Source organism: Neoarius graeffei, chromosome 10 (assembly GCF_027579695.1).
Source record: "Neoarius graeffei isolate fNeoGra1 chromosome 10, fNeoGra1.pri, whole genome shotgun sequence".
Classification (NCBI taxonomy): domain Eukaryota; kingdom Metazoa; phylum Chordata; class Actinopteri; order Siluriformes; family Ariidae; genus Neoarius; species Neoarius graeffei.
This window is the reverse complement of record NC_083578.1, coordinates 53913698-53938439: the sequence shown is the minus strand read 5'-3', so window position 1 is coordinate 53938439 and position 24742 is coordinate 53913698. Positions and strand designations below refer to the sequence as shown.

The window sequence follows — 24742 nt, the reverse complement described above, 5'->3', positions numbered from 1 at the left end:
CAACTTTGGGGAGGTAGCACATCATCCATTGTTGATTATTTTCCTATAGCAGCACTTTCCAATTATTTTATTCCTTTCTTAGGTGTTAGGCAAGGTGTTATCATCAGCTGCAGTCACTTTTTAAAACATTTTATCATGTATTTATCATGTATCATGTCTTTAAAGAGCATAAGAACAGTTTGAAAGTTTGTGCATAAATACAAAAAAGCAAAAGAAGAAGAAGAAATTAGCTAGAAGGGAAAAAAAAAGGGGAATAAGTAAAACAGTGCATTAGCACTGACAACACTCAGCACAGACTCATCTGTTTTCTGTAGGGATTAAGGCAAATGGTTTCCATCATTCACACAGACACACTAAGGTGCAATAAGTCATGTCTAGAACAGACTGTGATCTACCGTAAGTTGCAGTGGCCTCATGAAATCCATGTGGTCAGTCTGGTGTCACTCTGATCCTCAATACCAGTGACGGTGTTAAACGTCACTGTCTCTAGCTGTGCAATTCCCTTATCAGAGAAAGTATCATGTTTTTTCCCCCCCTCAAGATGTCTGTAGTTTTATCTTGTGACAAGTAGATAAATTATTGACATATTTTCTGAGACCCTGGATGGCAAAGTGACTTGGTTATACAGTATACATCTGCTTCTTCTCTGCTAATGGAGAGATCTGAGAAGCTTTTCCTTTCAACCTAGTCTGAGTTTTTTTCTGCTTAAGTGAACCATTTTCCCCCATCACCGCTCGTTATTTGATGTTTTGATGGGTTTCCCATTCATAACACCATACTGCCTACAGCAAGATATATCTGCCGTCAAGCAATTTTTTAAAAAGTGCCCACTTAAGATGAGGACTCAGAATCTATATTTAGAGTGTATGACTTTAATACAGACTATTACAGCAAAGTGTATGACTTTAATACAGACTATTACAGAAAGTGATCAAATAGCTGGTGAATTATGTGCCTGTTAAATAACATTTGTTAAAATACAATAAATCCGATTGTGATTACCTCGTAGTGCAGTTTAGCAGGTTAAAGGAACAGTCCACTGTACTTCCATAATGAAATGTGCTCTTATCTGAATTGAGACAAGCTGCTCCGTACCTCTCCGAGCTTTGCGCAACCTCCCAGTCAGTCAGACGCAGTCAGACGCGCTGTCACTCCTGTTAGCAATATAGCTAGGCTCAGCATGGCCAATGGTATTTTTTGGGGCTGTAGTTAGATGCGACCAAACTCTTCCACGTTTTTCCTTTTTACATAGGTTTATATGACCAGTGACATGAAACAAGTTCAGTTACACAAATTGAAACGTAGCGATTTTCTATGCTATGGAAAGTCCGCACTATAATGACAGGCGTACTAACACCTTCTGCGCGCTTCGGCAGTGCATTGATACGGAGCTCAGATATCAATGCGCTGCCGAAGCACGCAGAAGGTGTTAGTACGCCTGTCATTATAGTGCGGACTTTCCATAGCATAGAAAATCGCTACGTTTCAATTTGTGTAACTGAACTTGTTTCATGTCACTGGTCATATAAACCTATGTAAGCAGGAAAAACATGGAAGAGTTTGGTCGCATCTAACTACAGCCCCAAAAAATACCATTGGCCATACTGAGCCTAGCTACATTGCTAACAGGAGTGACAGCGCGTCTGACTGCGTCTGACTGACTGGGAGGTCGCGTAAAGCTCGGAGAGGTACGGCGCAGCTCGTCTCAATTCAGATAAGAGCATATTTCATTATGGAAGTACGGTGGACTGCTCCTTTAAGATTAAAGGAATAGTGCGAACCAAAATGCTAACGTTTAACAATGATTGGAAGCTTATTGTACCTAATCCTAACTTCTGGCTTATACCGGTAGTTTCTTGCTAGCTTCATTAACCAGAAGGTACACTATCATTCAGAGATTTTGGAACAAGTCCAGTCTAGGAATTCTGCCATCAGTGGTTGGTGCCTACAATAGTCAGTATGCAAAGGAGTCACACAATCACTGGGATTATTCAATGTCAAAAATCAATCAATAGTGGCATAGTGCTAAAAAATAATGGCTTGTGGTTATATATGAGGAGGGATTTGTGGGAATAAAAAAGTTAGGAAAAATAATCTGTCTTGAAAAAATGCTATTTTTTTTCTTCTCAAATCTAACAACTGATTTAAAGAATGCATGCAGAGTGCAGCTCACCAGTGTGCAAAGTATGAAATGTGAAAGCAAATTGTGTTCTTTTCCACCAAATCCCACAAAGAGGTAAGGTGGACAGCTAACATGCTAACGTTGGACTTTAGCTTGTAATGTTACTACTTATTAAATTTGTCCTGTTATGATAAAAAACCTTGTACTTTAGTTGTGCTAGCTTTTAAATCAACTTAGGATTAAAATGCCTCTGCTTGCTGTTTTGCTAGCAAAATTATAGCCTACAATTTAAATTCTGCTATTCAGCTTCCTAGCTTTTTGTACCATTAATCTTTAGCTGCCATCTGCATTAGCAAGTGAGGGAGCTAGGGGGGAAAAATCAATCAGCCCCTCACAAATATCTTACCCTCAAAGCAGCTGTAGTCTTTCCAAATTTACTTCCACCACCAAGGCGCATAATAATGTTACTCTAAAGCTAAGGCTAATGCTCTCTAAAAGGTGAGTAACAGATGAATTGATGGTTAACTTTTTAATCCTGGCCAGGCTGTCCTATAAGAAATCACCTTAAATTAAACTACATGATGAAAGGAGATTTAGCAATTCACCTGTAGAAAGAACACTGAGCTGTAAATCTATATTTTTTTTCTAGCTAGTGAACCTTGTTTGAAGTGGAGTGAAAAAAACAGGCTTTTCATTGAACATTAGGCACAGGGACAGAAGCTCACTCAGTCCCAGAGAGGAAGAGAAGTTAAAGTGCTCTTCCTGTGCCTCTATGTGCCACTTGCTTTGACCTTGACACTGGGCTACTAGGATATGGAGGGCCCCACTTTAACAGAGCCTCTGGGCTTCGTCAGACCTTTGAAGATACCCAACTTTCATGTATAAACGAAATTGTTTCTTGAACTGATTTCAAAGAACCTGAAGCCATAACGAAGCACTGGTCTCAGACAAGTGGAGCTCTATTAGTTAAAGGCACAGGATTGCAATATCTCACTTACATTTAAGACCATATTTCTCTTTTAACCAATTCTTTTGATTCATTTTGGATGTTCTAAATAGCTTGATGACTCTTATAGTCGACTCATAAAAAATTCATGCACACCAACTAAAACTTATTCATGCTATCTTTTCCGGCATGGGTTGTTGACACATAAACGTAGTCACAAAAACAAAGCTCAAGCTGAGAATCCTCATATCTGAAATTCATGAGGATCCAATTGCAGATAAATTAGGTATCCTGGAAAATGCTTCACTGCATTCGAGTGAGTTAAATCAAATCCAAATCCTCTCACTATGCTTTATCCTGTGTGAAGAAGTGACAAAAATATTCAAACAGAAAAAAGTCAATTCATATGGGATTATTCATGTTTTCTAAAGAGGCTTGAAAGGTACATGATGTCTGTTTCAAAAGATGAGACCGTTTTACAGTCATTAATGGTGATCTCTGATATGAAAGATAAGACAGTTTAATCTCACAGTCAGACACGCAGGTCGGCGAATGGTACACGGAGGATTTAGAATGACTTGCAGAAGCATGAACATGTGTGTTGACTACGATGGTGTATGAAGCTCTTTTGAGGGTTCCAGTTCAAGTGACAAATGTTCCTGTTGATTCTGTTCAGATTCTCATGTGAGAAAAGTGACATCTTAGCCAAGCAACCAGCACGGAAAATTGTTTTGCCACCGCATCTCTAATATGTTTACTTCTCTGCAAAATAACTGAATTCTCTCTCTCTCTCTCTCTCTCTCTTAATGCTCCTTTTTGAACATGTTTGCACAGCACATCTCTAATGTATAATGCTGTACTAGCGTAAAACGCAGTAATACTTCTTTCTGTGTTTTTTTAAAGCAAAAAATACTGCTGTTCATGTTATCTATTGTATCTATAGGGCAAACAAAAAAGGTATGGATTTAAGTCACAAATTTCATGATTTTGGACTTGACAAAATCAAAATAAATTTCGACTATTTATTGATTTTAACACCAATAACTTGGACATGAACTCTTAAATGATTTTTGTATTTTAATGTCATCAGTATGTCATTAGCATCATAAGGTTCTACTTGGGTAAAGATCTGTACACTCTCAGAAAATAAAGTACATTATTGTACCTTTAGGGGTACAATAGCTCGTCGCTGGGGCAGTACCCTCTAAGGTACTTATTTGTACCCTTTATATACTGCTTAGGAACATATATGTACCTTTTTGACCCTAAAAATGGACACATACGTAACTGACGTATACAGCGATGTAACTGACATATACAGCGACGTAATGACGTGGCTTCCCTTAGCACCGCGAGCTATGGAAAAGCAAACTGGTTCTCAGCTGGCTCGCAAGTTGAACGAGTTGTGAACCAGCACCAGCCCTGGCCCCGAACCTGGAACTGATTTGGTGGAAAAGGGGTAATAGTTACCTTGAGATCCAATAATGAGCCCTACATTAGTGTGGATTGTACCTTGAGGTACAGAAATGGACTCCTACTGTACCCCTATTTCTAACCATGCAGATAGAAACTTGTAACACTAATGTCATGATCAGGGTGGACAATACTTGAGTAGTACTTTGTTAAAGTATGTAAGTATTATTCTTGGCATATTTAAACAGTACTTGAATATTACTGAAGTTGAATAGATGTAATCTTGGTTACATTTACAAAAAAAATCTTACATTTAACACCTTGTATTTTTATTTAGACCTTCAAAGTACTCATTATAAATCTCAAAGGTCTCATCTTCTTTCACCCAACCTATGACTATATACTATGTCAGTAGAATGGGCTCAGCATAGCATCCAGCTTAAAGCATTCAATCAAGTTAATCATTTTAGGCAAAAAAACAAAACAAAACATCAAGAATGGTGCCAATTCTTCAGAGGCCATGACCATCTCATGCTACACAATGTAGTTGGTGTTACAGCTATCCATGAGGGTTTGAAGATGGATAAAAGAAAGGACTGCAGTGTCAAATTTGTTTCAGCCAGTGATTCTTTCGGCCAGTGGGGGATAAAAATTGTGAGGGAAGTTGATTTCAGAAAGCAAGCACACCTTGATGAAATTGCCAAAGTACAAGTTTGTTAATAATCAAGGGCATAACTCTGGTAAAATTTGCCCAAATTAAACAAAATTTCAATATGCGTATAACTGTCACATAACAAAGCCTTTTGCCAAGTTTGGTGAAATTCCTCCAAAAATTGTGAGAGGAGTTGATTTCAGAAGGAAAATACACTCGTGAAATTGTCAAAGTATAATTTTGTTAATCAAGGGCTGTAACTCTGGTAAAATGTGACGGAATTTAACAAAATTACAATATGCATATTACTGACATATAACAAAGAATGCTGCTAAGTTTCGTGAAATTCCTTCAAAAATTGTGAGAGGAGTTGATTTCAGAAGGTGAGCACCCTTCCTGGGACGGACGGACGGACATAATCCCCTTTCGGGCCTTTCGGCCAGCGGGGGATAAAAACTAGTGTAAAATGGCAGTGTGTCTCTAAATTAGACTGTTTGCTAATGCCAGGTTAGACTAGCACTGATTCCAATAGCTAATATATATGGTTAGGCAGCAAATCAAATTCTAGCAAATGGCAAATATTGCAAACTTACAAATATTGAATTATGTTTTCAGGCATATTGGTTTATTTGCTCTAAAACAAAAATAATCTTCCAACAGGTTTAGATAAGTAAGAAAAGTTACTTTTCACATGAAAACATGACATTACCTTAATTTCATCAGTTAAAAATATTTACTTTTGTCATGTCAATGCCAGAATTAGTGCCAAACTCTGTCTCCCAGAACACACTGCGGTCTACAAATATGGCCACCAAGGACCCAACACCCAACCATCTCATTATTGGCACATTCACAATCACCTGAATACTGATTACGCACACACCTGGACACAATTACCACTTTCATTTGCAGTATTAGCACAATCCACCTGCTCTAAGGATCTGCTCAGTGCTGTGTTTTTGCATCTGACCTACCAAGCTTTTGTACCAGAGTTCTTGTTCATGGTTTTTGTTTTTTTCAGCTGGTCTGTTTTCCTGTTTTTTTTTTTTCCAATTTGTGCCTTTGCTTCTGATGTCCTGTTTGTGAATGATCTGAACTACTGCTTGTTCTTGACCATGTTTAAGCCAAGTGTTTTTCGGATTTGTTTGTCAACTTCAAGAAAAGCATTACCCGCAACTCCGGCTGTCTTTGTCACCTAAAAAGTTTTTACTTTTTAATATACGAGTAGCACTAAAGGTAGTACCTTTTTTTTTTTTTTTAACTTTTACTTGAGTACATTGAGTACAAATACTCAGTGCTTTGTTCACTGCTGTGTATGATACATTTGACATGCCTACAACTACTTACATTTTCTGTAGTCAGGGCCACCAACTATTTAAAAGGTAGATTATTCATTACTTTTTGAATAAAGTAACTTGTATTTTTTCAGTGGTCTAAGTAGCAGATTAGCTGCGACAAACTCGACATCATTCCATTTCCTTAATGCAAGATATAACTGTTTTCAATCCATGAAGTGATGTATTTCTGGTCCTTGTTTAATGAACAAGGGTTCATTATTTATGTAAATTTAGTACTCTACAGTTACTCAGCTGATGATAACATTTGGCAAGGTATCATTTTAGGTGAGGAACTCATTGTGACTTGTTTAAAGCAGTTCACTTTGGACTCATCTGCTTTTACTTGGGTAAGGCACAGTGGTGTAGTGGTTAGCACTGTTGCCTCAAACTGGGTTCTGCGTTCAAACCAACTGGGACCTTTCTATATAGAGTTTACCTCATACCTGTGTGGGTTTCCTCCAGGTGCTCTGGTTTCCTCCCACAGTTCAAATACATGTGGATAAGATCAATTGGCTACTCTAACTTGCCTACAGGTATGAGCGTGTGTGTGAATGGATGTTCTCTGTGTTAGCCCTGTGATAGATTGGCAACCTGCCCAGGATGTTTTGTGCATCTCGGCTGAAGTCAGCTGGAATTAGCTCCAGCTTCCCTCGCAACCCTGACAGATAAGCGGTGCAGATAATGGATGGATGGATGTTTTTACTTGGGGCATAACTTGGACTTGAGTGTCAAGACCTGAGATTTGTTACAAAAATCAGAGACCTGTTTCCACCATTGGCAAACATGCTATACACTGCAAAAGAGTAATATTGTGTTTCAAAGCTACAATGCCTCAAGTCCATCATAAAATAAACATCTTCCATATTTTTATCAATAAATAACACTACACTATATTAGTGTCTAATGTATGTAATAAATCTTTTAATATTGTTTACATGTTTTTGGGAGCATTGATGGCAGTTCACTCACATCAGTCAACATAAAGTTACAATCTAAACTTTTAACTTCAACATTAATCTAGATCAGGGGTTATCAAACTATGGCCCGCGGGCCGACTCTGGCCCGCCACCCCCCTTTGACCGGCCCCCCAGCCCCTTTGCCCCCCACCACTTGAACCGGCCCTATGAGGCAATCCCCAAAAGTGGTCATGGCCTATTTTTTTTAAATTGCTTTTTGGCAAATAATAACATGTCTGCATCTTGTATTTTGTTGATTTTATCAATTAAAATTGATATTTAGTTATAAAATGAACTCTTCATATTTTCCAAATTTTCGTCATATGCTCGCGATCAAGCAGTGACAGGCAGCGCACGCGCAGAGAACTGTCAGTGTTCAGGACAGCAAAATGGCTAGCGGTAAGTGAAAAGCTGACAGAGTGCAGAGTTTTTAAAGAACAGTGGACCACCGATTATTTTTTCGTTCAGTGTAAGGACCATGCAGTTTGTTTTGTATGTAAAGAAAGTGTGTCGGTTTTCAAAGAATATAACCTGTGTCGTCACTACGAAACCCGCCACAAAGAGTATGCTAGTTTGCGAGGGCAAACAAGAGAAGACAGGATTCGGAGGATGAAATGCGGACTGGCTGCACAACAGAATGTATTCCTTCGCCAAACCCAGATCAACCAGGCTGCTGTCCGAGCTAGCTATCAGGTAGCTCACCTACTAGCTACCCATGGAAAGCCGTCTACTGATGGGGACTTTGTTAAAGTATGCATGCTTGCTGTGGCCGAGGAGGTGTGTCCCGACAAGAAGGATGCGCTCAACGCGGTGAGTCTCTCCGCACCTGCTATGACCAGGCGAACCGAAGATTTGGGGGACAACGTGTATGACCAGCTTGAATGAGAGAGTGTCAGAATTCGAGTTTTTTGCTTTGGCCATGGATGAAGGCAATGATGTGCAGGACACAGCACAACTGCTGTGATCTATTGATCTATTGCTCATATTATTATAATTTCACTGTTTTTTTTTAAATGTATTTATTTTATAGGCCTATTTATTTGACCTTTATTAAGTGCTGCACACTTATTATTATTATTATTTTTATTATTATTATTATTATTATCATCATCAACAGGCCTACCTACAATTTATAATTTTCCACTCACCTTTGCCAGTGTCAATCACCTCAGCTAGGCAGATGTTTCTTACCTTGACAGCTTTGATGTTATTTTTATTAGAAAATAAATAAATGGAATAGCTGTGGTATTTCAAATTAAAACAAAGTGTGAAGACTCGATTACTACTTTTGCAAACCACTAGTAAAGATAAACAAATATGTGCCAAGAATCAAGTGTGGCTATAGTAGTGTGGCTATAGTAGTGTGGCTATAGTAGTGGGGATATAGTAGTGGGGATATAGTAGTGGGGATGGCTGTGCCAGGCTAGTAATCTCTACTACACAATGAGGCCTGCTGGTGGTCATATTTGTCTGGGTCATACAATTCTATGTTATATAGCTGACCCGACCCCGGCCCCCCATCACAGTCAGGAACGACAATGTGGCCCTCAGAGAAAAAAGTTTGGTGACCCCTGATCTAGATGCTGTGGCAGGTTTAATGGTGCATTTGCCGTCAGTGTCCTGAATGGCTGATTATGTGTATGCTCTAGAGCAGTGGTTTTCAAAGTGGGGGCCGCTAGGGGGGCCTCAGAAAGTTGGAGGGACGATAACAAAAAAATTGCGAAAAAAATATATACTTTTTAAAAATAATTATTATTAAATATATTGTAATTAGTTTTTTAATCATTATTATAAAATATAATTATTAATAATAATACATCATATTGAAACGTTGTTTGCCATGCTCATCTCTCTGATTGCCTGTGACGTTGCGGTTTGTGCCATTTATCAAGCTGCTTTGCTCCTCAAGCTAGCGTATTGCTAGCGCAAAATGGACAGGTTTATGAAGAAGAGACCGAAGGAACAAACCAACAGCCCTGCTGTGGAGGACACTGCTGTGAAAAAAAACTAAGAAGTCCTGGCCAACTAAAATCCGAAAATATGAGGCAGCATACATTAAGTCTGGCTTTACAGCCATACAGAAAAATGGCCATGATTGCCCGAAATGCATCCTCTGCCTGGAGACCCTGTCAAACGAGTGCTTAAAACCTTCGAAACTTCAGCGTCACTTGGTACAAAAACATCTGACAGATGCCGAAAAAACAGTAGATTTCTTCAGACGCAAAGAAGAGCATTTGGTCAGGCAATCTGCTGCATTCACCCAGCAAGCTACTGTCCACGAGTGGGCCCTGAAAGCATCATTTTTAGCCTCGTACTAGAGGTCTGCGCGGGACAGAATTTTCAGTCCCGCTCCCGCCCGCTCCCGCAAAGAATTATGATTTTCAGTCCCGCTCCCGCCCGCAAATCCCGCATGATGCAGACGTTTGCGTTATTTCTCACGAAAGTTCTTGTCATTGGCTTGGGGAATTAAACATGCTGAGCTTAGCTGAGCTCTCCACTGACTGATCCTTCACCTAGCGCATGTAGCGAGGGTGCGCGTTGCCAGGCGGCATGCGCAGCTGAGGCTTTACAGAGATACCCATTGTGAGCTTCACTAGAGGAGCTCTGCTCTTCTGCCATGATCGGAGATCTCAAACACGGAAGAGCGGAAAGGAATCGGAAACGTACGCGAGATTAGACCACATCCGCAAATTTAGGCATCTTAAAATGTTTTTATTAATGCCAAATAAAATATCCAGCACAAATTATATATGATAGACATAAATTAATAATTTATAAATTTTATTTTAAACATGTTTTTAGTTAGCGGGACTGCAGCTTATCACTTCTCCCACCCGCTCCCGCATTGTGCACTCCCCCTCCCGCCCGCGCCCGCAATGAGCTTTCAAAATTTGTCCCGCGCCGCACTGTTTTGCGTTGGGTCCCACGGGTCCTGCAGGACTCCCGCAGGAGTGCAGGGCTCTACCTCGTACCACATTGCTCGTGCTAAAAAACCTCACTCAATTGGCGAAGATTTGATTTTACCAGCCACCAAAGACATTGTCCGAGAATTGCTTGGTGAGGATGCTGCCAAAAAAATCGATGCTGTCCCACTCTCTGATAACACCGTGAGCTGACGGATTGGTGACATGGCTCAAGACATATCTGCTCAGCTGTTGGAGCAGGTGAGAGCCAGCGAATACTTCGCACTTCAGCTGGATGAGAGCACAGATTTATCCAATGAGGCCCAACTGCTTGTGTACATCAGATTTATTTCACAGGAAAGATTTGTGGAGGAAATACTATTTTGTAAAGCGCTTGAAAGAAGAACTACTGGGAAAGACATTTTTCAAGTTTTGGACGATTACATTGAGTCTAACGGATTGGACTGGACCCATTGTGTGGGGGTGTGTTCGGACGGAGCCGCGGCAATGACTGGGAAGATCACTGGAGTGACCACGCTTATTAAGCAGAAGGCCCCGCATGTAGTGGCCACACACTGCATGCTCCATCACGAGGCACTGGTCGCAAAAAGGATGGATAACGAGTTGAATCAGGTACTACAGGAGGTTATACAGTTTATTGTTCAGTGCAAAAATATTTGTGTTGAAAACATGTTAGTTAATAATATTCTTATGCTAAACAAATGTAACAATTATTGACTATTGAATAAAAGTAAGAGAAAACATTCTAAAAGTTGATGTTTCTTTACATATTTTGTAGCATTGTCTGTGGGTTTGCAAAGGGGGTCCCCGGCCAGAAGCTAATGCTGTTTGGGGGGCCTTGGCATGGAAAAGTTTGGGAACCCCTGCTCTAGATCTCTACATCTGTGGAGTGATTTAAAAAGCTTTGCCTTCTAAATCTTCTGATTGAGGCCATCAAATACTTGTTCAGTGCACATGCAGAGGGATAATAGTTAAATTTTAAGCTTGGCATATGCCAGAGTGAGCAATTGTTTATTTACATCTCTGATGCGCACGTCATTTTGTTTACAAGTACACATTCTGCTTTTAGAAAATGTCAAGCTGCCATTTATATTGCCTCCTGCCTACATGAACACTAACATGTAGTCTAACTACTAAGGACTTCTAACATTCTAGTCATAAACAATATTATAAAGTTTCATTTCTTAGCTGTACAAAAGTAACACTGACATATGAGATCTGCAAATATGATAAATCACACAAAGTCTCTATGAAAAAGGAATCGGTAAGGAATCAGGGCATAAATGTTTAAAGTAAATGCCCCTAGTTTAATGGGGTCGAGGAGAAGCAGAACTGGGTTAAATCTAAAGCCAAATTCTACCCTGAATAAATGCAGCCTTAAATTACAGTGGAGGTGAAAGCCACTATATGAACATCATTAGGATACGAGTAACTGAAAATAGCGTTCTAGTCTAAACCAGCCTCTCTCCATAACTGTCAGTGTGATGGAGGGCCTAGTTGTAAAACAACGTCAAATGTGCTATAAAATTGTAAGCATTCCATAATGAAAGCTCACTTTGCAGATTTAACGTCTTTAACTATGGCAGCTCAGGGAAACCCCATTAGCAAATGTACACACTGGCTGAAATCCAATCTCTAGAGGGAAAAGAGAGGATTTCAACCCTAAAACAAAGAAACCAGCACACTGTGCAGCACTAAATGGAAGGTGTAATCATGTGTGCGTTTCACACTTGATCTGCACACGGCTATCACATGTCAGCTCTTGGTTCACAGCTATTGAGCCCCTCCTGGCTCCAAGCAGTACACTGGGTAGGCATTAATGATAATCATATATTTCCTGCTGTTACGGTAGAGCAAAGATTATTCTACATGGAATATAGGTCGAGAAAACTCCGGAGAGACCGCTTTCTATCTCAGTATCTATATAGCTTTTATAATTGACCTATAAATTTGAGAGGCACAGAGAGACAGCCACAGGTTGGGGGGTGGGAAGGGGGGGAAAGAGAGAGAGAGAGAGAGAGAGAGAGAAAGCAGAGTGAGGGGGAGGGGCTAACAGAAGCCATTCCCCAGATGAGGGAAAGAGAGACACATCTCCACTTGGGAAGAGAGAGGATGCACTGTACAGTAGATAAAGGTTAGTAATTGGTGGTGGCTACATTAAGGTCCAGCCTTGGAACATTCCATCTGGGGAGATGAAAGGTCCTGGGGAAGGGAGACTACTTACAATGGCAGCAGATGGTGGAGGTGCAGATAGGGTGGGTAGGATTGTGTGGGTGCGTGAACACACACACACACACACACACACACACACACACACACACACACACACACAAATGAGACCAGTCACAGAGTGCTCAAATGTACTGTGAAAAATGGTGCCACCAGCCAGCTTTGGCATGGGTGGACTGGGGTGAACTCATAAATACCACTTTTTGAATATTCATCAAATTCAAATTTTGCCTGTGTTATACTAATGTGCCAGAGTGCAGTGACATCACAAGCCTGATCAAAGTCAGAAATGAGGCTGTGTAAATGAATTAATGCTTACATACTGTTATTATGCAATATATGCACCTTGAAACATGAATTAAATCTAAGGTGTTTTTAAATGAATAATTTCCTCATGACCAGTTTAGAAAATTATATCAACCACAGACATCCTTTGTTTTTTTTTTTCCAGTACACTTGGTCACTTCGGAACTGATGAAGCCCAGCATAGAGGTGTCCGCAAGAGGAAAGAGGGGAGTGTGGATATGAATGAAAGTGCTAATAATATGTTAAGCAGAAATAATATTGCAGTAGAGGAAACAGCCCTTATTACAAAAAAGTCTCAAAGCCAGTCATGCAAGACCAAGAAGCAAATATCAAGACAGCAGCGTGAAAGCCAGTGAACATCATTACTCATTTTAAATACAATGAAAGCAGCTTATGTGTAAATGAGTATAATAAAATGGGCAGTATATAATAATAATAATAATAATAATAATAATAATAATAATAAAAGAAAAGATACAACAGCATAAAGAAGCATTTAGATATGGACCTCTTGCCGATACCACAGCGCCACCGTGTTCTGGATGGCTGCACTGGGGATTGGCAAAAGAGGCAGCAACACTACAGTGATGCCAAATAAGCATGCCACGTCTCTGCCACCATTGTGTATGTAGGTTCAACAGGTGTGCTGCTTCCAGTGACCATGCAAATGTTGAAAATGTCCTTGTGCCTAATCTGTTCTCTAGAGAGGGTGGGCGATATGCCAAAGATATTATCTCGTGATACTGAAGAGATGGTATACATCAGTATATGATCAAGGACAAACAGGTATTCTCAGTACCAGCTAAGAATAATGGCTCAAAAATAAATTCAGTTACATTTTTACTTGACCTTTTGAAAAAATAAATAACATAAACATTCAGTATTAAAATATATTTAATGTCCAGTCAGCTACTGTTACTGTGACTAACTGCTGATCAGTATTATAAAAGTACTGATGATCTGTGATATTCTAAAAATCCTATAACAATTTATAACGATATTGATAATAAATTGTCATACCACCCAACACTACTCTGTTTGTAAAGGTGTATTCTAAAATGTATGTCAACATTCTGCACGTTTCACAGTTTTAAAAGTGGGAGTTTATTTTAGGAGCACAAAAAACTGTTCAGCACTACTACACCTTATCGTCATGTTATTGTGTAGTTCATTAATACTGCATTTTTAGCACTGAATCGTGGCTCGCCTATTGGTTTGATATTTGATTTTTTTGCGTTATGGCTTTTTTGTGTTCCTATGCATACGAGTGAGAAGGAACAATTTAGTTATTGTCAGTACCTTGATGACACACTGCAAATATCTTGCCATTTACAAATGATATACCCAATGAAATAAATTATAATGATTTAACATTCTGCAAGTCTGTGCATCACATCACTAAGCCACATTCAAACAAAGGTGGAGCAGTAAAATAGTGCTAGGTGAGTAACAAGATTACAGCCTGTGTTTTATCACGTCTTACTATAAGACTTATATAACACCATAATAGTTGGATGATTGCTACACAGTGCACAGGTGGGGGATTTGAGTTTCTAAACATGAGTTTACAAACTTAGTTTTTGTCCTGCGGAAGCTTATGAAAGGTAAATTTGTGCCAAAATCTACTTTAATAGCATATGTTTTACAAAAAAAACACGCAAATAGAATATTTTGAATACTGTGAAACATGCAGAAGAGGTGACCTTTGAGGAAAATGCTCGAATGATCATTTGACCTAGTAGTAAGACCTTGAAGACAAAGTAAGACCTTGAAGACAAAGTAAGACCTTGAAGTAGTAAGGTTTGGATAGAAGAGTGTATTTTACTTTCAAATTGTTCATGACACTATATGTTTCAAGCTGAGGTTATGCAAATACCTCATGGAAACATTTAATTTCATTTTCTAACTTAACATAGCTCATATGACCTATACCAGATAGATTGTGTAAATGAACTTAGTCAAAATTTAATCTGGTTTTCATAAAGCGTTTGAGACCGATTCTGAGGAAGAATCCCAAAACAGAGAGATATTAAGCAAGAGCGCAATAGAAATGCATAGAGATAGTCTTATATGGCTCCGGACGGGAGGGAAGCAGAGATTTGCTAATTATGGTCATCATTGATAAATAACATGAAACAATCCAATTTGCTTGTGATGGTTTTACCAAAACCATTACTGAGGATCACTCTAATAAAACTTGTAATGACTGTCCTTGCTGTGTAACATATTAATGTCGATTTGATGAACATAACATACTGCGTGTGCTACTTTTGTCACTTGCGTCAGTAGCAGCTCCAGACTGACCTTGAACAATTCTGTGACTTCATCTTGCCAAGAAATAGTGTTCAATGTCATGTCATGAGGACAAAATAAAGTCTGGGCCATCATGCAGATGGGCAAATAAACAGAGTGCAATCTTCTCCTTTAAACTGTAATAGCCTGGATATTGCCTCCCTCCTCATGGGCCATTACAGCCTTTGTTTAATAATACTCTCTCTTCTAGGAGCACAATAATTTATTACAAGTGTAACTGCATCTCTCGCTTTGTGTGCTGGTCGACTAGAAGCAGCATGAAACTGCAGCAATCTTCTCCCCCCCACAGAACAAAAATGGAGTCTCCCATTCCCATTCCAAGGCTTACCGGTGGACTCATGCTGGGTTAGAGAGGGCACTGCAATATAAGGGTCCCTCTTATCAGTAGGTTCAGGGGGATCTTTGGGATGCACAGTGCTGAGAGAAGAGGTGGAGTGGCCTGCCAGAGCAAAACACAGATTAATACACCATCATCTGTTCAAAACCAGAAATATACTTCCTGCCATATATCTGAATCACCACTGTCCAGACTGTCAGAATAAAACAGTATTAAACTGTACCTTTCCTTGTTGCTGGGGTGGTACCTTCAGTCAAGAGTACATCTTTTGTAACTATTATCTATCTTTTAAACATACACTACCAGTGAAAAGTTTAGATGCACCTTCTAATTCTTAATTTCCCTGAGGGAACCCTCCCAAAGGGATCAATAAAGTTTTATCTAATCTAATCTAATTCAATGGTTTTTCTTTATTTTTATGAATTAAAACACACTTCATTTCTTAAAGTAATGATGGATGTCGTTTCTCTTTACTTAGTTGAGTGGTTCTTGAAATAATATGGATGACAACAGTTGTGGAATAGGGCTATTTACTGTATTTTTATTATTTACTATTTACTGTTTGGTCTCAAACACATTAAGATGGCAAGAAATTGCACTAATTAACTTTTGACGAGGCACACCTGTTAATTGAAAAGCATTCCAGGTGATGACCTCATGAAGCTGGTTAAGATAATGCCAATAGTGCACAAAGCGTCATCAAGGTAAACACTGGCTACTTTGAAGAATCTAAAATATCAAACGTTTTATTTTTTAACACTTTCTTATTTACCACATAACTCCATATATGCTCCATATATTATTTCATAATTTTGATGTCTTCAGTATTGTTTTACAATGTAGAAAATAGTCAAAATACAGAAAAGCCTATGTGTCCAAACTTTTGACTGGTACTGTTTATAAATGGAATGTAATTAGCGGCTTCTCTCTTTGAAAGTAATGATAGGTGGTTTATCGGCCAATATATTGCAATTTTTCGGTGGCATCAGACTGTGTTAACACGTTTAGCGAAATTGCAAGAGCATTTTTTTTCTCTGACTACACCTGCAAACTATTTTACTGAATGATATTGATCATGGCTACAGACTAGGGGTCGACCGATAATCGTCCTGGCCGATATATCGGGCCGATATTCTGCATTTTTAGGGTTATCGGTATCAGCCATAATTTCCACCGATATGCCGATAACATGCCTTTTTGCAGCCATTTCATTCCTAACGCGACTGTCACTGCACGTCCTTTCCTGCACTCGCCTCTCTGAGTTCAAGAACACGGTCCCGCCCACCACAACATCTGATTTGTTTGGCACAAGAGATATAGCCAATCGACACGTGTAGCTAAACGCTGTGAACTGTTTCAAGGCGGCCGTACAGGCACTCAGGCAGAAGCGGCACAAGGGATACAGCCAATCGACACGCGTAGCTAAACGCTGTGAACTGTTTCAAGGCGACCGTATGGGCACTCGGGCAGAAGCAGATCCCACTTCAAGGTAAGGACACGCTGCTTTTGCCGCAATAAGTCACAAACACATAAGTTGCAAAAGCACAACATCATTATATGTTTACATTCTTCATCTACTACTCGTTAAAATTGTCCATTTGCATCTGTGTAGCCAGGCAAACTTAGCTTACGGAAGGAAGCACTTGAGTTAGCCTACAACCAACTAGTCTCGCTGAAACTACATGTAATGCTTCCTTCACTACAATATAAGCCTCCTAAATTGGGAATATTAGGCTTGGGCATTAAAAGTATCAAAATGTAGATGGTTACTTGTTAAGTTGTTACATAATAGGGAGTGATAGCCTACTTTATGTTTGATTTTACTTTTTAAAAAATGCTGCAGGCAGCTCCCTACACTTGATTTGTTATTTAAAAACTACTTGAAGTCTTACTTAGTTCTTAGTGTAAAAGAATCCAGAGTGTATTTTCATTTATTTTCCACTGAAAATGGTGAGCTGTAATATAGTAGGGAGTGATTTTTTTTTTATTGGTGAATATTTATTTTATTATTATTTTATTTCTCATTTTATTCTAACTAATCTTTGACTTTATTGTACAAATGCTGCTGGCATCTCCCTGCACAAAATTTCATGTTCAATTTTACAATTAAACATACATTTCATGGATATGAAGGTCTGTGTCAGTGTGTGCTATGTTTAATTTCATGTGAATTATAATGTTTACATTTATCGGTTGCACATATCGGTTATCGGCATCCCAATTCCATAATAATCGGTATCGGCCCTGAAAAAAAACATATCAGTCGATCCCTACTACAGACAAAAAATGCAAAGTTAACAGTAAGAAGGGGCGATTTCAAAAGAACTGGAAACAAGCAAATGCATGTATCTCATATGACAAATGACTTGTGGTAAATAAGGAATTTAATCATGAGACATGAAATAATAAAATCATGGACAATGCAAAAATATTCAGAAGATGTGAACGAAGGAAAAATGAAACAGCTGGCATCTATCCTGGCAGAAGGAGCTCTTTATCAAAGCAAATGGGACACAGAATATTACTAGAGCTAATAATGCCGCTTTTCCACTACAAACGCGGCTGAGTCGGGCTGAGCCGTGCCGTGCTGAGTCGAGCTGAGCGGGGCTGTTGGAGTTGCATTTCGACTACAACCGCGCTGAACCGTGCTGGCTGGAAGTGGGTGGACACATTGGGTGGAGTTAGCGAAAGTGGGTGGACGTCAGGTGATGTCGTTAAGCAGCGCAAACAGTGACATCAGTGAGCTTTTAAGCGGTAGTCTCACGACCCGAATAGTAAACAATAAACATGGAGGACATGGAGTCGTTAGTGTTGCTGGTCTTGGTGCTGTGGCTTGTTGTCACCGACAACGCGGACAGATACTGGCAAGAGCGTATAGATGAGGCGAGGCGCATAAGGCTTCAGAAATTCTCGTAATTCGTAATTATTCTCCTTCCGGGTTTGCGGTGTTTACAGATCCCAGCGCGCTCGCGGGGCGTGTGTGGGCATGTGAGGACACTCCTCCTCACCAATCAGTGCACAGGTGAGTGTCTGCTCACGCCCCCAGACTCACTCGGCACGGCTTGGCTCGCTTCAGCCCCACTCCAAAACGGTGCGAGTTTTAGGGGCTAAGCAGGGCTGAAACGAGCTGAGTCGTGCTGGTTTTTGGTAGTCGAAACGCGAGCCGTGTCGGGCTGAAGTGAGCTGAAGCGAGCTGAAGTGAGCTGAAAAAGGGTAGTGGAAAAGGGCCATATGTGGCGATGCTTCTGACCATGAAGAATGGAAAACTTAGAAAGAATACTTAACTAAAGTGGATTTGCAACCGTTTTAAAAATGACAATTTAATTTAATGACAAAGTATTCATTTGTCCAGTTACTTTTAAGTAGAGACTAAAAGTAATTCGACAAATGAATATAATCAACATATTCATGTTGGAAATACTTAGTATTTTGAATAATTCATCAATAACATTTCAGTGACTGCCCCTGAGCTATTTTGATGTCGTCTAAACTGCCCTTATTGAAAACAAGTTTAGACACCCCTGCTTTAAAGGGGCATGACTTGCATCTTTCTGGGTAAACAAACAAACAAACAAACAAACAAACAAACAAACAAACAAACAAACAAACAAAAGGTGTATTCTATTGGGTACTTCCTCTGTGACAAGGAATGGTAAAATTTAGTACATCCTTTTTTCCTGAGAGTGCATGATGTTATACATAAAGTCTAATCGAACCTTTTGGGTTCATAGCAACACAAGTGTAAAGTTTTATAAAACCTAATAAATCTTCATAGAGCAATATATTCTATGCAACAGCCATTCAGCTGCCTAGAGATCCTCCTGACAGCATGTGTGTTTGAGTCAAATGTGACCTGAGAATGTGGCAGAAACTAAAATCTTCTGCCATTTTCCTTCCATATTTATGAAATCAAGCCATTTTTATCACTGAGCTTGAAATTCTCAGATCTAAAAAGAAATACATATTTAATTGGAAAATAAATTTAATATTCAGCCCTGTGATGACCTGGCGACTTGTCCAGGGTGTACCCCGCCTTTCGCCCGTAGTCAGCTGGGATAGGCTCCAGCTTGCCTGCGACCCTGTAGAACAGGATAAAGCGGCTAGAGATAATGAGATGAGATGAGATGAGATAATTTTAATATTGTTCCATATTTTTAATTGTCATTTTGCGTTATAAAGAACATAAGCGCTGAATTAAGCTATGACCTTTTCAGCATTGCTCCAGCTCCTGATGCACAAATTAAACTATGCACTGAGCATTGTCCACATGTCATGCAAATATGGCTCTGTTGTAGCCTTGTGAAGCCTGTGACCTTGCAGGACATATTCATTGTACCTACATCCTGATAAATTTGCTCATTTTTGTGGAATCTTCCTTCACCTTATCACACAGGACAGGAATGGCCTTGCTCATTTGTGTGGCGCTGGATATTCTTCAAAAACTGCTTACATTCACACAGATTCTATCAGTTAAAATCAAAGCCTATGATAACATGCGCAACAAATCATACGACAGACTAAAGACAGAGTTTAAATAAATTACTCTATCTTTCTTTTCTTTTTTTTCTGCTGAGACACACGTAGTTTATGCTTCTCTATACATTTTACAGTTAAACCCAAATCACTCCAAACACAGTCAATCCTGTAAGCAGTTGATTCATCAGAGTGAGCTCCATACTGTATCTTATATCTTAAGTAATAAACAGATCACCCTCTTTCATGCCTGTGTGTTGTGGTCTGGTCTGAATCTGCAGTAGTTTGCCATTGGTCTGTCCATCATGTGCAACAGCTTCATGGTCTCCCAGTAGCAATCATTAAAATGATTTATTTAAAAATGTGCTGGAGGCTGAGTGATTAGTGTGACAGAGCTATTTTATAATTCATTTTCCACAGCCAGGGGAAGTGGGATGGAGGAAGATGACACACATACACCATTGAAGGCTTAAGCTTGGTAGGAAAAAAAGTCTCTGAAATGCCACCTTGAACATCTTTTTTTTAAACTGGTAAAATAGAATTAAAATAGGCTGTGCTGAAAAGGGACCGTATTTTAAAGCATTAAATGAACTCTGTTATGTGTGTGAAATGGAGCTATTTAGAAAGGAAGCAGGTGAAAATGATGTTTCAAGTAAACTTATCACATCTGCAGTTATATTTTGCCATGGTATCACATGTTGCACGTTCATCAGCTTGCGTGAACGTGCATTCGCATGTAAATCTGAAATCATATAGACAATATAGATGAAGCAAGCAAGCATTTGGTCCATACTCTGCTAACATAATTTGTTTTTTATTTCTCTGTACCTTTAGTGTAATGTGATATCAATAACAAGAGGACAAGAGCAGCAGGAACGAAAGCAGAGAGATGTCAAAGAAGAGATTTATGATTCCTATTTTTATCATAAATGCTAAGGATAATTAGACCTTTTCCACCCAGGGTGAGTAACAATGTGATATGTAGGTCAGGAAGGTAGACATTTTCACCTCCTCCCACCAACTGAATGATTATGAATTCCTTTCTGTTCCAGTGTGAACAGTATCATCATACAGCACCAAGCAGTGCATGTGAGTGTGTCAACATGTGGGTTTATGGGTGCTTGTGCATGTGTGCGTGTGCGCATCACTGCTGCGGCCCACTTTTGCCGGACTGCATTTCATGAATAATTTCTAAAGGAGCTTCATAGAACACGCTGCTGTTCAGCCTCTGTAAACAGCTTCCACCATTTGTATTTGGCCACATCTCTAACCCACAAAGCCACCTTCTATTAAGCAGCTAGATCCATCCAATTAGGAAATCAAAGGTCAGAGCGAATCAATGGAACCAGTGAAGGCTTGCATAGAATAGAGAAGGGGGAGAGTTATGGCAGAGGGAGGAGGAGCGTCTCTCAAATCTCGCTAAGTGAGGAGAAATCGAGTGAGTGGAGCTGAGCTGCTACAGATCACTGCATGAGGCAGGGGAAAAGGAAATACTGTATTTAAAAAATTGAGCAGGTAATGAATTTTGAGCTATTTTAAGACTTATTTGAAGGTCTATAAAGGAATTAGGGCACCAAAGGAATTAAATTATATATTTTTTCAAACATGAAGAGTCAAATAAAAGAAAAGGGAAAGACTTAGATATTAGGGAGTGAATTGAGAATATATGAGTGAATGCTTGTGAGAATTAACAAAGTCTGGCTTCATGCAAGTTGCTTATGACTTACACCACTTACCATTTAGAGCCACAAAGGAGTCTGAAAAAAGCAAGTGGAAAAAATATGTTAAATGTTAATTCTCAATTAGTTTTGGTAAATTACGCATGTCATAATAATTTAATGTTTGTGTTTAATATGAAAATAGTAAAATCTTATAATTAACATCAATGTCTGTCACCGTAACTAAACATTTAATTAAATTGCAATCACAGAATAAATGTTAAGCAGTTTACTGCATTTCACTATTCACAACAGATAAAATGATGTAATAAATGAATGCAGTTCACTGAAAACAGGCTTCTCTAAGGCTTAGTGTAGCTGAATGAATAGATCACAATGAAAGCTTCTGTCAGTGATGTGTGTGTGTGTGTGTGTGTGTGTGTGTAAAGCAGATCCTTGTGTTCAGTGTGTTTCTGCAGATGAAGGACAGGGTCAAGGCTGAGCCCAGATAAACAAGAGGGAGAAAAAGAGAGTGAAGAGAAAGATAGGGAGAGGCAGAATGAGAGGGAAAAGGCCCTTGCTTACTTTGGCAGTCTCCCAGTCCATCTGTGTTGCCCTGCTCCACGTCCTGCTCGAACGGCCATCTGCATAATCAACAGAGACAAGACACACGGTGGTGAGCTGCTGCAGCCCTGCTGCCTCAAACAAGCCCATGCAAGGAGGAGCAGAGTTCAAACCCTGGGGCACACCCTCCATTTTCCATTGGGACTTACTGACTTATACCCAAAGGCCAAGACCTGGGTACAAGTCAGGTGAGACAGGTCAACTGTCACACGCATTACATTCTGGGAAAGGATAACTATGACTAGAATTAACTTATTTTTTTCCCCAGCAGAAATAGTCTTTTATAAATTCCCAATAGAAAACCTACCCTGAGGGTTTGCAAACTTTTGATTAATTTTAATATAGCTGAAGATTCCTTAGGCTTATTTGTAATGGAACAATGGGAGTTTCTTCGAATTCTTTTTAAATGTAGAAAGACATTTTATCTAAAAGCCCAAATGCAATCAAAATGGAAATACAGGCATGTCACTGAGGAATTGAGTATTCTGTTTTCATACTGGAACTTCTTATTCTTCTTCCTATTCTTCTTCTTATTATTATTTTGTCTGTCTCTTCCTGACAAACAAAGACGAGCCAACCCACATTGCACATTGCATTTTGGGAAAGGATCAATTTGACTAGAATTAACCAGTTTTTCCCTGCAGGAACAGAGTGTTTATATAGTAGGTCTTCAATTCACTTGCACACTTTGTGAACAGAAATAATGATGATATTATATTACGTCACAGACATTTAGCAGATGCTCTTATCCAGAGCAATGTATAACGTACCCAGAGCAGCCTGGGGAGTAGTTGGAAGTTAGGTGCCTTGCTCAAGGACACTTCAGCCATTCCTGTTAGTCCAGGGAATCGGACCAGCGACCTTTTGGTCCCAAAGCTGCTTCTCTACCCATTAGATCATGGCTTCCCCAAGAATTTACACACACACACATCTCATCTCATTATCTCTAGCCGCTTTATCCTTCTACAGGGTTGCAGGCAAGCTGGAGCCTATCCCAGCTGACTACGGGCGAAAGGCGGGGTACACCCTGGACAAGTCGCCAGGTCATCACAGGGCTGACACATAGACACAGACAACCATTCACACTCACATTCACACCTACGGTCAATTTAGAGTCGCCAGTTAACCTAACCTGCATGTCTTTGGACTGTGGGGGAAACCGGAGCACCCGGAGGAAACCCACGCGGACACGGGGAGAACATGCAAACTCCACACAGAAAGGCCCTCGCCGGCCCCGGGGCTCGAACCCAGGACCTTCTTGCTGTGAGGCGACAGCGCTAACCACTACACCACCGTGCCGCCCTGTATATATATATATATATATATATATATATATATCTCAGAGTGCCACACAGACTCAACCTGAAAATAACAAGGTATTATACACTCACTGGCCACTTTATTAGGAACACCCATACACCTGCTGTTTTAAGCAGTTCTCTAATCAGCCAATCCCTTGACAGCAGCACAATGCATAAAATCATGCAGATACAAATTAAGAGCTTCAGTTAATGTTCACTTCAAACATCAGAATGGGAAAAATTGGGATCTCTGTGACTTTCACTGTGGCATGGGTGTTGGTGCCAGAGGAACTGGTTTGAGTATTTCAGAAACTGCTGATCTCCTGGGGTTTTTGCACACAACGGTCTCTAGAGTTTACGCAGATTGGTGCAGAATGTTTTTTTTTATTTTTCAAACACTGTTATTATAGCATTTTTCACAAATTTCTACTGTCATTTCGCTGGTTTGTTTACATTCTTCATCTTTAAGCATTAAAATTTGTTGATATGTTGGACATAACTGAAATGTCCAAGGAATAATGCAATAAATGTCTAAAGCTATTCTATACCTCGGCACAACAGCGAGATGGCACTTTTACACCCCCCCCCCCCCCCCCCCCCAAAACACAAAAGTCAATTCGTGCAGCCATCGATAGGTTTTTAAGAAGTCCGCGTAAGCTGAAATGATTTTGTCGGACATTTTGTGTAAAGTTTTTATTTATCGAATTTGCAAAAAATAAAAATTCTCTGCTTTTCAAAATCCAGTGAATGTGGATATAATAAAACAATCATTCTACTCAATCTTGTCGTACATGGCTTATAGTCTACTCGGTGCTACACACCTCGTCAACTATATACTCATGTACAACTCAATTTTGTGGAATAATTGTTAAATGTCTTAGTTCTTAGTGTCATGCTTTAGTTGTCATGGTTTCATTATTATTACAAAACAACAACAACAGAAATATCTAAAAATGAAAAATAAATAAATAAATAAATAAATAAATAAATAAATAAACCCTATTCGCAGGAGTGTCTAGACCTTGACTGGTAGTGTACATTATCATCAGAGAAAATACAGGTGATAGTGTAAGCATGTGTGACACTCAGACATGATGTGCAAAATGCAATCATATTATTTATTACAATAATTCAACACAGTGATATATTTT

At 39.5% G+C, this 24742-nt stretch overlaps 1 protein-coding gene across 3 annotated transcripts in view; it reads right to left on the bottom strand.

Annotated features, from left to right (window-relative positions):
* Positions 1-24742, bottom strand: part of sema6a (sema domain, transmembrane domain (TM), and cytoplasmic domain, (semaphorin) 6A) — a 94289-nt gene that overhangs the window by 5719 nt on the left and 63828 nt on the right. For 2 of the 3 annotated variants that reach the window (XR_009655519.1, XM_060931889.1), the window contains exons 16-18: positions 22252-22310; positions 21745-21765; positions 15527-15637 (exon numbers count right to left, since the gene is read on the bottom strand). Coding sequence is in view for 2 of the 3 variants with exons in the window: in XM_060931889.1 (XP_060787872.1) it covers positions 15527-15637; positions 21745-21765; positions 22252-22310 (191 nt within the window). In the remaining variant the exon portion in view is untranslated. The remainder of the gene's footprint in view (positions 1-15526; positions 15638-21744; positions 21766-22251; positions 22311-24742) is intronic. The other variant, XM_060931891.1, reaches the window with a different exon arrangement.